General features: G+C 41.5%; 1 protein-coding gene across 1 annotated transcript in view; it reads left to right on the forward strand.

Moving 5' to 3' along the window:
• Nucleotides 1–10,765, forward strand: part of dok1b (docking protein 1b) — an 11,582-nt gene extending 817 nt beyond the window's left edge. Inside the window, exons 2-5 of the mRNA XM_079257376.1 lie at nt 6,722–7,042; nt 7,416–7,509; nt 7,644–7,816; nt 9,165–10,765. Coding sequence (XP_079113502.1) covers nt 6,722–7,042; nt 7,416–7,509; nt 7,644–7,816; nt 9,165–10,541 — 1,965 coding nt within the window. The 3' untranslated portion in view covers nt 10,542–10,765. The remainder of the gene's footprint in view (nt 1–6,721; nt 7,043–7,415; nt 7,510–7,643; nt 7,817–9,164) is intronic.
• Nucleotides 10,766–15,629: the final 4,864 nt, after the last annotated feature.

The raw sequence follows: 15,629 nt of genomic DNA on the forward strand, positions 1-15,629 counted from the left end.
TTTTTCAATTGACTGCTGCTGAGTAATGATTATTCAGCATTTCATATAAGTGTTTTAATGGATAGTAGCCATTAGATATATTTTACTTCCATGTTCCTTCTGAAAACTACAAATTCAGATATTTATGGAGGCAACAACAATCACAGAAAAAGCAAACAAACAAAAAACAAAAGGCGTGTCTCACAAGGTAATGGTTTAGTTTTTCTAACTTTGAAGTTAAATCCATAACATTCAGGGTGGTCTATTGGTAGAAATATTAATATAATATTCATGAAAAGGTTCAAATTATGTTTAATAATAACACAGTAGCGCTGCAGGAACAAACTATATCACCATATCTTTGCACTGCATGTTTGCAGGTTTGATTGCAGACATTTGGCACCTCAATCATTTGCACCGTATATTTGTTCTGCTTTTTTGCTGCCTGAGTCGACCTACTTATCAAAATAATATCTCTGTTTAAATATTTGTCCACTTTGCAAATACCGTTATGAAATAACATGCACAATAAGCGCACAACTAAATGTCCAGTTAAGCAGGGAGAGGTTAACACCAAGTGTCCTCATGTAAATTAGGATAGTTCAGAGGTTAAAGCAATGGGCCTCCCCTCCCTTTTAAACCCTAACTTGCCTGCTTTTGCTCCGACACACATCCATATAACGCTTTCTTCCTCCCTTCAACACACATTAACAATAATAGACACAATGATAAACAGAAATACTTACTTCTGTACTCGCAAACAAAGATAACCACACAAGCTGCATGTGCTCTGAGGTCCGTGTGTGGCTAGTGGGAATATGGTTCAGCGGTTTAGTTTAATAGTAGTACAAAAATAAAGAGGATCTTAGGTTTCAGCATGTTTTCCATCAGTCTGGCAAGTGGTCAGCATGCAAACATTGACATCTGCAACATGGTACTTCTGTTTTATTATTAACTAATGTCACAGTTACTGGAATGACTTGCTTCCTTAATTTATCTTTAAATGAACAACATCAAACTGCAGGCGTTTTGTGTGTTTTAAGCTTCTCCGTTACAGTTTGATAGGCGTTGCACCTCTTGGATCAGGTCCACAGATTCAGTAGCTGATGTTTTTCCAATGCAAAAAGTGTGGCAGATGCATACACTTGTATCTTTATTTCTGGTCAATTTAGGTAGTTTTTGCAAACAGGCAAAGTATCAGTGAGGAAGTTTCTCTCTGCAGCCATGGTCCGTTTTGCATATTTTCCACCCAGTGTAAAGACTGATAACGCTCTGTTGCCTTATATGGATCAGCTGTTTAACATTCACACACACACACACGTGTTAACACCACATTGCAACACGGCTCAAAGTTTCACACCTCGTCCAAGATTCTCTTCTACAGTCATTTAGCTGACGACTTACATACACACACATTTCCCAATAGCGGGGGGGGGCAACTTGGGGTTTTAGGTCTTGCCCACTTCGGCAAATAGTCATGGGGTGTAATGATCGATGTAATGTAAGACGACTGCTCTTCCCCCTGAGCTACAGCCGCCCCATTCAATGAGAATGAATATTCGTACTGTTTGAACGTACACTTGCTTTTCAGAGCGAGCATACGTGCACATTTTGTTGTGCACAACTCCATATGGCCCAAAGAGGCCCAGGTTTAATAACAATACAAATAGATGGACTTTCACGCACACCCAGACACATACACACATATACATATACATATATACATGTACATATATATATCAATATGTATAATATGTATGTAAGTGTTGAGCCACACCTGGATGCAGAATGAGGAAGCAAAGAGAATCCTGGGTAATGGCCATCCCACGCATTTCCTGTCCTCTCTGGCAGTTTGTTTTAAGGGTTTCAGTGTGTGCATGCTCTTACAAAAACCATGAAATGAAAGAATCAGTCTTGCAGTTATGCAGACGCCTTTGTTATCGTGCCAGTTGTTAAGTTCAGGGATTTTACAGCCTAAAATAAACATATGTGGGGGGGGGGGCTTCATGGTCCATAGAGAGTATAGGATTGTTTGATCTCATACTATTCATTCAGCTTAAAACAAACAAACAAAAAAAAGACATGAAAGCATAAAACGTTTACTGGCAGACTGAAACCTCAGGGAGAAGAACAAAAACGCTGTAGATTGTAGATGAATATTCCCTGTGGCAATTGTTGTACCGGGCCTGTCATGCAAATACTATAATTCTGTAATTGTACTGACACACGTTACGGTCGTAACGAGCCGAGATGTTTGGTTATGTTCAGTGACTACCTTTACTTCATCGCAGTTACATTCTGATGAAGTTTTGACGTAAGAAGCAAAACATATGTTGACCATATATATTTCATGTACTGTTGTAGATTAATCTGCCACACAGCGCACACAGTGAGACCCAGTTCCGTCAATATCAGCTTTGCATGCTAAATTGTGTATTTCATACAAATATTTCCATATATATAAAGCAGTCGTATTTCTTTGTGTTTATGTCAGCAGGACTATTGTTTCTGTTTTTATCAGCTTGAGCAACAAGAAGAGAAGCTGACATGATTCCATCATGTGTATCAACACATTTATGTTTGGTTTAAAGTTAAAAATAATTTGATCTCCACCTAAGTTTAGTGTTGGAAGCTTTTTAAGGGAAATTGTACTTGATACTAAATTAAAATCAAAAGTGTGAAGTGTATTAGAGTTAAACTGTTTTACCTTTGAAAACTTATTACTATCATCCATGCTGGATATTTGCATCTAAATAATTCATTGGAAATGCTATTATTAGCTTATTTTGTGTCTCAAATGACAGGTTTTGTGAATAAAAACAACCATTTAACCGTGTTGTTAACCCTTTCAGACTCAGACAAGCTTAGAGCTTCATCTGAGGGCATACAGTTGTGGTGTTAAGGTGCCCTAGTTGGATTTTCCCTGCTGTGGGAAGGATTTTTAAAACCGCTGACCTTCCTGTCATAAGCTCAGCTCTCCGACTGTCGTGTGGCTTCCGTTGCACTGTGTGAAAGTAGAGGAAAGCAGACACACACACACACTCTGAGTGATATAACTGAGAGGAGGCTTGGTGTAGTGGGGCTGCACTTTCTGTTTAGGTGGGATGATCTGGAAGCTATTGTGTCACACAGCTTAACCATGACTTGTATATGACTGGGATGACTGGACACAATGTTGGCTATAAGACGTCACCATGTTTACTATTAGCTCTGAACATCTGGAGCGTTCCACACCTGCTGCACTTCTTATTGTTCAGTATCGGATGTTTTGCTGTTTGTTCTCTCAGAGGAAGCGATCACTGTCGGCTGTTGCTTCCTTACTGCTGAAATCGTGTGCGTGCCACCCAGTTTGGAAACAGTCTGGCTGCATTTTGAACCTGTTTGCATGTTAAGGCACTAAAAGAAAAATCCACATTTGAAAAAAAAGATAACATTAATAAACAAACATCGCCGAGAAAAAGCCCCATGATGTTCAGTCCTTCCAATACAGACCTGTTCTGAGTGATTCCCTTTATCAGTTGTGATGGGAGCTGTCTCTTCCAGACTGACAGGGCTTTAATTCATACTGTGCATGAATAACAGCCCTAATATACTGTTGACGGCCAGGTGAAATACTATTTGAACTTATTTTGGCCTTTTTGAATGAGGTAAACCAAACATGCGACAAAGCATTCATTAGTTTAATCATTTGAAGGTGAATAAATATGATTGTGTTTAAAGGGGTGCTATGATGGTATTTGGAGTTTTCTGAGCTTTCTACAGTGTTACAGTGTTGAATCCTCATCAGACATGTGAACGACACTGTTTTTTATCACCTAAACGCATGTTATCACCTAAACGCATGTTTTTCGTCACCATGGAAGTCATTCGGCTTCCATGGTGACGAAAAATGCGTCGTTTTAGAGAGTTTTTTCTACAAAATCCTTGTGACGTCCCGGGGGATAAGGTTCGGTGATTGGTTACCTTCTACTGGTTAACAAGGGCATGTACAAATACATCAGGCGGGTGGAAAACGTGGGATAAAGTTATTTCCAACGATGGCTGGTGAGTTTACCAAAGAGAGACATCCTGCTGCATTCGTTGCTGTGGGTTGCTGTTTTCCACTTTGTTTTCAGGGTCTGATTCAGGTTCCAACATGTAGGGCTGTATTAGCCTTCTGTTTATGAGATGTTACAATGATGGCGAAAGCAGGTGCGGTGCGCGCTCCCGATGTAGTGCAGTGGCGGGAGGCGGGGCTTAATGCGGAAGAGTCTCAATCCACTCGTTTTGCCCACAGGCTGATCTGACAGCCTACGGAGAGGGTCGGTCTGAAGTAAATAAAAGTATTTGTGACAATAACTCGATCAATCCCAGCCCTTCTGGTCTCAGAAATAAAATAAATTAGCCTGAAATGCACATAATAATTACATTTTAAGGTTCTTCTGTAAAACTATGGAAGCTGGTGTTTAATTCTGTTTATGAAATGCCATATGTGTGGAAGTGCTGGTTTCAATTCAGTAACTTTGAATGTGTCCAAATGCAAATCATCTTTCTCTGTTAACAGGAAAGTTGAATGTTTCAAGGACACAAAGATTAGATTTTTCTGTCTGCTCATCAAAAAATCCCAGAGAAAAACCCAAAAACATCTTGCTTTTGTGTTTATTCTGCTGTCAGTGCTGGGTGAGAAGTTAGTTGTGTGTTTTTATCGGTTTCAGCATGGCTTGATTAGCTTTAGCTTTAGCCGCACACAGAACAGCTGTTTCACGTGGGGGCAGATGAGACGAGATGAGATGAGATGTGATGGGTTGATGATGTCTGCGATGGGAAACACTTATGTAGCTGAACAGTTTCAGCGTCGTAGACATCAGAAACAGTTTGTTGGATAAATTGTAAAGCCTGTCATGGTTCCTCCCGTGTTGATCCCAGTCCTAATTTCGCTACCCCATCCTCATGTGCTGCATCTGTCTCTCGTCCCTCATGTGTCTCCAGGTATATAAGCTCTCTCCTCGCCTCACATCTCTGCCAGGTCGCAAGTTGTTTATTTTTTGTCCTCAGCGTTACTTTTAGGCTTGCTAAATATCCTTTCTTGCACATGAACTGCTTTGAATCCACTCTGTATCACGTCAAAGCCTTCCCCTTCATGTTGTCATAGCGATAGCCTCGCCTCATAGAAGTATACCCAACAGATAAGTTGTAGATATGTGAGCATAAACATGTGACTCCTTGACAGGATTTAATGAGCTTCTTTCAGATGGTGTAAATACTTTGTGTAAAAACAACATAAGATGGTTAACGTTGGCTTTTAGTTTCCTTTCTCACATGCCTGCACATGGCGATACACCTCTTCAGCTCTGGCTTAATGATAACACACTCATTGTCTTTGCCTGGTATCCTTACTCTGATCAAATTTTACCGCAACATATTGATTCTTGTTAGTTTAAAGGAAACCCACCATCAAGGTTAAATATGTTAAAACTGAAATGACGTCTTACACTGAAATGTGCTACATGTACTGAACAGTAGACCCGACTGTATGATCTGGATCTTATTTGTAGTAAAAACCAAATTAATACCTACTTTTATTGTGGGCTGAGGGTGGGCTTTTCTCCTGGTGAGTACTGAATGACTAACAGCAACTTTTAACGTGCTGCTGCTGATTGAATCAAGGGGGAAACCATGTTGTCAGCAGCAGCTCTGAGTCAAACTGCATTCGATTTATCACCACATTCCTCCTACATTAATCTTCAGTCACTGAAGTAGGTAGAAAAAAGAAACACGCTGAAATATTTCTGACTCAAATGCTCTCAGTAGTTGAAATGTTTCTCATCTCATTGTCTCTCTTTTTATCAGATTTCAAGTATTTGTGGTCATATCTTTATGGTTTTAGCTTTTTATTCCCCGCCCCATAGCTGTCTCAACAAGCCACATGCAAATATTTTTTATCTTTCTCAGATTTTGAAAGGAAAGATGAGTGTTGCAAGATGTGAAGAATCACATCTTGAGTCTGTTTCCAGCCTACTTCCAACTGATCCACCCAGCTCGGAGAGCTCCACTTCTAGTCTAAAGTCTTGCATTTAACACTGGTTTCCCAGTCTATGGATGGAACAAGTTTGTGCTGCTTGTGCTTGTAACATAAATAAATAATAAAAAGCGGATTTTAGAAGGAAATTGGTTGACATAGAGTTCATAACAATAATGGAAAAGTGGACTTAAAAAGGAAAACATTACCATAAAGGAAAATTTACCTCCATGTAAAGCTGAATCTTATTTGTTTTTACACTGCAAAAACTCAGCCTTAGAAAACAAAAAAAAAATCCAAAAATTAGGTAAACGTTGCTTAAAATAAGATAAATTATCTGCCAACAGAACAAGAAAATTTGGCTTGTCAAGACTTCCCAAAACAAGTACAAATACTCTTAAAACAAGAGGAATTCTCTGGCATAAAAACTAAGAATTGTCTTACCTTTAAAAAAAAAAAAAAAGCATTATGTACTTAATTTAAGATTTTTAATCTCACTTAGATTTCAGATTTTGCAGTGTGGATATCTATTGTCAAGTTTATGTCCATTTCATCCAACTTTATTGCCATAATTAATGTCCCTTGTACCATGGGGTAGGTGGGAAAAGGTGAACTCTGGGTTCATTAGTTGTTTTTTAAAATCTTTTTTTCAAAAAATGATATAAAAAAAATGCTGGATCTTAGATTCCGTTCATCACCGTTCACCTCACACCCACTAACATAACTTTCTTTTTCACTCATCAGAAATGGAAGAAGAACTGGTTCGTCCTCTACCCCGCCAGCCAGAACGGCATCGCTCGCCTGGAGTTCTTCGACTCGCCCTCAGGCGGCGGTGGATCCAGCGGCGGCTCCGGAGGCGGCGGGAACGAGAAAACCCGGAAGCTGGACAAGAAGATCATCCGCTTGTCGGAGTGCATCTCCATCCTGCCCGCTCTGACGGAGAGCTGTCCCAAAGAAAACATGGCAGCGTTTTGCGTGGAAACAAATGACAAAATGCACGTGTTTGCAGCGGAGAAGAATGCTGCCAAAGAGTGGATGGACACCATGTGCGACATTGCATTTCAGGTACTTTTACACCTCTGCAAGCAGTGTAACGAGTCAGTGTTTTATTAAAAAACCCTTCTCTTTCTACTCTTTCAGCCTAAATGTAACAAAAAGCATTTCTTTTTTTAAAGAAACCCCCCCCCCCGAGTGCAGCATGCTTACATACACATACTTGATCATTTGCAGAGAGGAAGCAATGGGAAGTTTGCAGGAGGAAGACTTCACGTGCTTTGTTCTCTGTTGCAGCCTCTCCACGTCTTTGCATGCTCAGTCCTTGATTGTCTTCGCTTCCATTTTTTATGCCGACATCAGAGAACTCCTGGAAACCTTCGGGCATGCTGCAACAGCCTGAAGACGATGTGTTTCTCAGCTGATGCATTGTCTCTTTGAACAGGGAGGGAGCGGTAGTAGCAGCGCTGTAGACTCCAACGGAGGACTCCAGGACCTGCAGATGTCTGAAAACCTCATCTACTATTCCAGAGAGGAGGGTAAGGGCACTAAAAAGTTTATATTTGTGTGCCTATGGGTGTATACTCCAGCCCAGAGCCTCATAGAAGTGAAAACAATATAATCTATGTTGACGTTTTCAATGAGAAGTTGCATCACGCCTCTTCCTTTGCAGTGAACAAGTTCTGGGTGACAATTCAACGTACCGAGGCGTCGGAACGTTGCGGGCTAGCGGGCAGCTACTGGCTAAAAGCTGAAAGCGACATTTTGATCTTAAAGGAGCCAAAGACAAAGAGGAATGTTCTGGTGTGGCCCTACAAGCTGCTGAGACGATACGGGAGGGATCGGGTGGGTGCACGATTCACAGAAATGCAGAGAAAACTCCACAGAGGTTCAAAACGGACACATTAGAGATGATGACAGTCTGATGAATATATTTAGCTTCAGTCTGTGGTTGCAGTTTTGTTGCTGTGATACTTCAGGGTAGGGCTGGGCGATATATCGAATATACTCGAGATATTGTGGCTAGTCCCCTGTGGAATATAGAAAATGTCTATATTTGTCATATTTGAGTATCCTGTTGTCACGCAGTTGTTTTTAGCTGTGGACGGGGTTTCCTCCTTCCTCCTCGACTCTCTGCACCGCTTTGCACAGAGAGTTAACGCAAGCGCACCTAGTTACGTACATAACGTGAGCTACGTGCTACATCATGATAGGCAGCGTGTAGCAGCTTTTCTAGCAGTAGCAGTAGCAGTGCGAGTTATAAAAAAAATGGAGGAGGAAGAATTTGTTCCAAAGAAAAATAGTACAGATTATGCACTGCACGAAATATGCACTTGAATTTATATTATTTTCATACGTTGCATTTATTACATCATGCAAAGATACTTTATTTTGTTTCAAAATGACATGTTTCTGCCACTGCTTTAACTGTTCAATAAATACGGTTTTGATCAATTTGCTTCGTTACAATTTCATCCTTTTGGCATAAATGTTTAAAATCAGCATATCTTAATGCAGTATGAACAATTATGTTTTAATGGAGACACAAAATCATCTTACTGATGTGATTGTATGAACCAAAGCATTAATGCAAGGCTAAGGTAAATATCGAGATATGTATCGTTTATCGTGACATGCCATAAAAATATCGGGATATTACTAAAAGGTCATATTGCCCAGCCCTACTTCAGGACTCAACCATCAGTCTAAATGTGACAAATGACATTTCAAGTATTCGTTTTGTCTGCACCAGAGGTGCCAATTCCTGGTCCAGAAAATAAAAGTCCTGCCATGTTTTTGGATCTACCTGTACATTTAGAGCAGGTGTTTTCACTAACTGGAAAAATAAACTCTGCTCATTAAATTCAGCTCATATGGTGACTGGTTGGAACAGCTGCCGGACCGGACTTTTACTTTCTGGACCAGGAATTGCCACCTCTGCTCTGCACACAATGCTTTTTTTTTTTTGTTTTTTTTTTGTTTTTTTTTTTGCATTTTTATCAATCATGTGCATATATTTAAACAAAAATGGCTGATCTTTTATGTGTATGTCAAAACAGAAAGATTAAAAATTGTCAGACAAGTTGAGAAGGAAATGCAAGCATGCATTGTTTTGGTGCTGAACAAATCCCATTTTGGGATTTCCTCACATGCTGACACTACACCGCTCTAACATGTTGTTTTCCATCTCCAGGTGATGTTTTCGTTCGAAGCTGGCCGCAGGTGTGACTCTGGCCCCGGCAACTTCACCTTTGAAACCAAAAAAGGCAACGAGATCTTCATGTTGGTGGATCAAGCCATCCAGTCGCAAAAGGCTCTGGTGGAGGATCGTCACCTCAGCGGCCCGTTAAGTCTGGACGCGGACTGCCCGTCGTCGCTGCAGCACATCCGCAACGCTGTTCCCGGTGCCGCGACGACAGGAAGCGGCGACAGCAGCAGCTGCAGCAGTCGGGAAGCGGACGGAGACTCGGGCGGCAGCAAACCAGGCTCAGCTGATGGCGTGCTTTGGAAGAGAGAGGGAGGGGACGGAGGAAGGGGGCAAGGAGGTGGAACGGGGCACAAGGGGAGGAGTTTACCAGAACCTCCAGGGATGTTGGGGGTAATGGGAGGAGGTGGAACACCTCCGCGGTCTCCTAGAGGGGAGGGAAGGAAAGGCGTGACTTTGTCTGATGAACATGCAGGTTTTTATTCTGAGCCGGCAGATTCGGTCCGTCTGCGTCTGCTCAGCTCCGACTGCCTTTATTCTGACCCGGTGGACAGCATCAAGGCTCAGAACCAAACCAGCAACCCATCCACTCCTGTACCCACTCCACGTACCCGACCAGTTGGAGATGATGCGTCTGGTGGCCAAGGAGATCATCATCATCATGGGGGCAGCCACAGAAACCCCCCTGACTTGTATTCACACGTGTATGACCAGATCAGCCTGGAGCTGAGCCTGAAAACAAACATGCTGAGTCTAAACGGCGCTGCAGGAGGCGGAAGAGCAATAAATAGTAACAAGAGACCACCTCCGGGTGGTCAAACAGAGGGGTCTTCATCGCCTCCTGCCTGTTCTCTAGAGCACATATACGACGAGCCGGAGGGCTGCGCCAAAGGAAGCGCGAATTTACCTGTTAGCTTAGCGATGAGCATTTACAGCGAGGCCCGCTTGGAGCCCCGCAGCCAGATCAGACAAGATGAAGTGGCGGCTCCATCCAGCCTGGAAGGGAATTACAGAACCGCCGCTCATGGCAAGCCTGCAGATCCCCAAAAACAGCCTCCCCTAGGTCCGACTCGCGGCACGCTGCACCCTCCGATGCCAAAGTGGCCGAAGCCCGTCACCGCTCCCAAGCCAGGCAAAGGGGCTTTTGCTCGGAAGGAGCCAGTACCGCTGCCCGCTGCGAAGCACGCTTTTAACAGCAATGTAAACAACAACAACAACATGTGGAGCAGTGGAGGAGGAGGGAAGGAGGTTTACAGCAAAGTGTCCAAACAGAAAGCGTCCACCGCTGATTTATGGTACAATCAGAACCACCAGGCGCAGCTAAGGTCGCCTGATATCATTTATGACAACTTGGGAGATATTTGACTTTGTCTTTGTTCCCGATGGACCTATAAGAAGCGTTTGTCCCTTTTCTTGAAAACAAAGGTTAAGAGAAAAGATGAGGTTGACAAACATGCGTGTTTGCCAGTGTGCTTGGTGGACGGTGATGATTATACGAGACAATCTCTTCATTCTGAGCGGATTAGCTCACAGCCATGAGGAAACCACATTATGGATGCATATTGAAATATGAAGGGCAACTGTCATCGGGCCACCCTGTGTGTGTGTGTGTGTGTGTGTGTGTGTGTGTGTGTGTGTGTGTGTGTGTGTGTGTGTGTTTGCACACATGGTCAAACCCATAATTGGAAGCCACAGTGTGGTTGGAGCCAGCCACTTCACTGGAACACACACACATAAACTCGCTCAGAAAGAGTCTGGATTTGCAAGAACGAGTCGAGCTGCAAGACTTTTTCTCCAAAAGTCTGCCGGGTTTCTAAAAACACAAACGGGTTTTTGCACTGCTGCTTTTCAGTTTTCTCTGAAATACGATGACGACCAGACATCGCCGTTTGACTGAAATGTCTTTAACACAGAAGGAACTCTGTTTGTTTTCTGGACTGACTTTATTGTCTGAAACGGGGATAAACTTTCAGCCCAGGACACTAAAATGAGACGAGGTTTCATTTGAGGAACCACCCTGGAAGCAGGAAAATTCTGCACAATATATATATATATATATATATATATATATATATATATATATATATATATATATATATATATATATATATATATATTTTTTTTTTTTTTTTTTTTTTTTTCCTGTATGTTTCTATGTATATATGAACTTCTATATAAATATGAAACTAATCAACTCTCAGCAGGGAGTCAGTTTGTGTGTTTATGTCGGATACAGCTGTGCTGTCTGTAAATATAACCAAAAATAAAAGTGCCTCGAAAAACTGCAGGTTTTTTTTTTCCCCCTAATTGCTGCTCTGCCACCTCCCCTTCAGTGTTTTTGTCCAAGAGCCAATCAGAATCTGTTGTTTGTGTTGAAAAGACTTTTCTGTCCATGGACTGAACTGGACAGTAAAGCAGTCTGACCTCATCCCTTTGCTTTTCTCCTCCTGCCACGCTCTGTTTTTGTTGTTTCAGTCGGTTTCCAACCACTTAATCACACCGTTAAAGCTAAGCCACAAAAAAAAAAAAAAAAAAAAAAAAAAAAACTAAACAAAGACCTTCTTTCTTCCTTTCCTTTTCTTCCTTCCTCTCCTTTAATTGTGTTGTTCGGTTGCTCCGGCGATAAATAATGGCGGCCGGTTTGTGTCGGACGTGCCGTGCATTTTAAACTGCTGAGAGATACCGTAGGAAGATGGCAGGGATGCGAGATGGAAACATAAGAAAAAGATGGAAGGAAAGCAGGGAAAAACAGCTAATTGACATTCTGGAAACTGCTGGCAAGAAGGGGGGGGGGGGACATGGGTGTTTGTCCTGAGCTGAGGGTGACGAAAGCGTAAGAAAAAGAGATTTAAAGACATAAAAAAGATCCTGGCATGATGAAAGTTTGCTGGATGAACATGTCTGTGTCTGCTTGGCTCGCAAACAGGTACAAACTGTTCCTTTTACTGCTGCTTTTCATCTCCTTCACCTGCTGCTAGAGTACTTTCAGCGCAGGGAAAGTAACTGGATTACATCTCCTTTCAGGCGGAGTGAGGGAAGAAAAACAGAAGGTGAAAGTGCCGCAAACGTCTGTCTTTCTCATTAAACTCTGGTTGACCTCGGTGGGGGGGAAAAAAGAGGAAAATGGTGGAGGAAAGGGCACACTACACACGCTCCTGTCAACATTTCTTTTACATGCTTCAACAGTTCCTCATTGGAAGATCCACAACAAGCTGTTTACACATTTACAGTCTTGTGTGTGGAGATAAAACGGTGATAAATCACATGACACAAAGCTTGACTCGGTTTTTATTGGCAGTTTTACCTTCACTGACTTTGTTGGTTTAGTTCTTTTCCAGTTTTACAAACTGGAAACATGATTTATCATTTTATTTTACACAGGTTTTTTTCCCCGTGGATTCCTTAGTTACTGTGTTAAGACATGCGGCATATTTCCCACCAACTAGTTTCTTGCTTTCAATGTGTCTTTACAAGGTACTTTACCAGGCTTTCTGGTGAGCTTTTAAAGTGGTCTTAAGTCATTATTCTCCGAAGTTTAAACAGTTTCTCTTTGGAAATTTGACTTTTTTTATGGTTTGGAAATATAAAAGTATGCAAGAAAATAACTTGTTTTGCATTTATACATAACAGACAACTTAGTAAATAATCAACTTACTGACAAAAAATCTTGGCAAATGAAGCTGTGATTGACATTCGCTAAACAGAAACAAAACTTTAAGGAAGAATACATGAACACCAGTCTTATAGGAGAGAAAATGGACAAAGGTCTTTTTTTTGTCTGTTTTTCATGTCACTGAGTTTTTACTTTTTTTTCATTGAATAGAAAACAGCTGATCTGTATGTGATCAGTCATGTGGGGTACAGCGGCATTTTTGCATCAGAATCCATTCACTGGAGGTTTCCTCTCCCATTCTGTGCCAAATGAGATAAAATATGCTGCTGTCTGCTTGTTGAACATTAAGCTTATCTCAAACATTTAACCTTCTTCAGGCTAAACAACACGGACAAGCATCTTAAAGCTTTACACATGATGTTTTATGTGTTTATGTTTGCTTTTATAGGGCGTTCGGTGACTTTTTACATAGTGACTCCAGCGACTTCCTGCAGTCTCACACTGACGGCACACCAGACCAAAATAAAACTCAGATGTCCTCTGGCTGAAACCTTTAGAAGTAGCTCATTTATCGGTCATGACATTTTCACTTTCCGCTATTGTTCTTCAGTAATTAAATGCTCCTCTGTGTGTTTTTCCACCTCCACTTCGTCTTTTTACACAGTTTTTATTCTGACATTTCACACATCTGCAGAGCAGCTCCACCGACAGCATGTTTGCCAGCAGCAAATCAAACGGGCCTACTGCTTGCACATCAGCGTGGGACTGCATCATGTTATGGCTGCCATACTGACGTGTGTGCATGCTTGTGGCCTTAGGTGGTGTGCTCAGATTAGTAACCTCAGGCTTATACTGAAAGCCCACCCCATCCAAGAAATGTGGTTTCATTCCAGTGTCATTAAAGATTTACTCCGTTTTTTGAAGGAAAGTCAAATCAAAAGATGGTAATTTGACGTATGCTAACCTATATGACAGGACATGAGGTAAAAAAAAAAAAAAAAGCTGGCAAGTTGTTAAAATAGTTTGGCAGTAAAAGTCTGCTTTAACTGAAACAGACATGATGCATGAGGCCTGATTATGTGCTGTTTCCTGCAGCACAAGTCTCTCACCAGACAGTTTTATCTGCAGCAGCATTGAGGTCACTTTTATTACTGCATGTCTGCAAACACACACATACAGTCTTCAGCTATTATCATGTGACACTCTTCCTGTCTCCTCTCTGCCTGTCCTCTGCACTGTTTAGCTGTCCTCTTCCTGTCCATCTCTTGTTCTGCTCCGTTGTGTAAAGGTCATGTCAGACTTGCGGGAAGAGAAAAAGATTGGTCCAACAACGTGCACAGACATGATCGGTGCATCCACGCCTGACTTTCCCAGCTCACACCAGGCGTTATTCCCCAGCTAAATAAACACCAGTGGTCCAGTATTTCATTTTGACAGCATGTGATGTTACTTTCTGCATCAATTACTTCTCCCCCAAATAAAAAGATGTGCTCACCAACTCTGATGTTGTTCTGTACGATCATGTGGAAAAGCTTCTTTCACTTCTTTATCTGTGTTTTGGTCTCTATAAAATAAAAAAATAAAAAAATCAGGTTCTTCACCTGCTGAATGAAAAGGACGTTGCTAACCATGGATGGTGCTGAGAAGGAAGCACACACAGCAGCTTCATGGGCTTTTTTTGCTCCCTGAGAACTGGAGGATTGAGCTCTGACTGGAGACTTTCCAGTAGCCTAAGAAGACGTAAATCTACTTTCCAGTTTATGATCCTGAGAATTCTGGAAAAATAAAAACATTTCCATTTCCGATTGATTTGTTTGTCTTCTCTTTCTGTGTGACACACCATGCAGGACGATGCAGAGAACATCTCTGTGTAAATGAGGTCATGGTCTTTGTTCTGTCAGAAGAATTTTCTTCTCATAGACAAACACAAAGCCTGTAACAGAACAGTTCTGCACTCATGACTTTCCTTGTATCGCTCTCCCATCTTCATAAAAGAACTTCTGATTTCTGTTGACAAGTGTCTCAAGTGTTTCCCTTAAAATTGCTTCCTTTTCCTAACTGGAAATATTATAAGATCATAGAAAGAAGATGAATTCTTGTCTTCAAATTTGTATAAATGTATTAGAGTTGATACAAAATAGTGATAAGATGTTGTGATACTTTGAGTGTTGCTGCTGCAAGGCATTATGGGATACTGCAATACTGTCCTTTTATACATGATGGACCAGTGTTTCCTGTGTTAAAGGAAAGATCAGAAAGAAAGCGGTTGTGCACATTTACTCAGCTTTCATAGTTCCCACTTTAGAGCCACTTATAAACTTAACTGGGCAGAAAGACTGACTGGTTCCCAGTCTTACCGAGACGGTTTGTCTCTGATGACTTTGTTTGGCTTGGCTGCCTTCAGTCTCAGGATTACTGGAGCTTCTGTGCATTTTGGATGACGGACAACTTGCCCTACCTGATGATTTGGTTTTCCAGGTTACATCAGGTGAATGTAAAAAAAAAAAAAAAGAAAAGTAGAATGTGGTAAAGTTGCAAACGCACATCAAAACATACAAATCTGGTGAGAGATGTAAAGCTACTGACACTGCAAAGAACAATCTTCCCATTACTGTAACCATGTTATTTTTAAAACCTCTAGAGTGAAAGTTCATGAGCCAAAAATACTTCATTTTTTAATGTCACAGTGTTTCTTTTTAATCTGCCGCAGCTGTCAGCTGCACTTATTGATTTAAAACCAATTTTATCTGAAACTCAGTTGCGTTTCCTCATTCTGTGTCCAGGTCAGACAGAACATGAGATGTGTCTGTTTCGCACATCTTGACTGGGATCGGTCTCGG

This window comes from Telmatherina bonti (genome assembly GCF_933228915.1).
Source record: "Telmatherina bonti genome assembly, chromosome: 18".
In the NCBI taxonomy this organism is placed as follows: Eukaryota; Metazoa; Chordata; class Actinopteri; order Atheriniformes; family Telmatherinidae; genus Telmatherina; species Telmatherina bonti.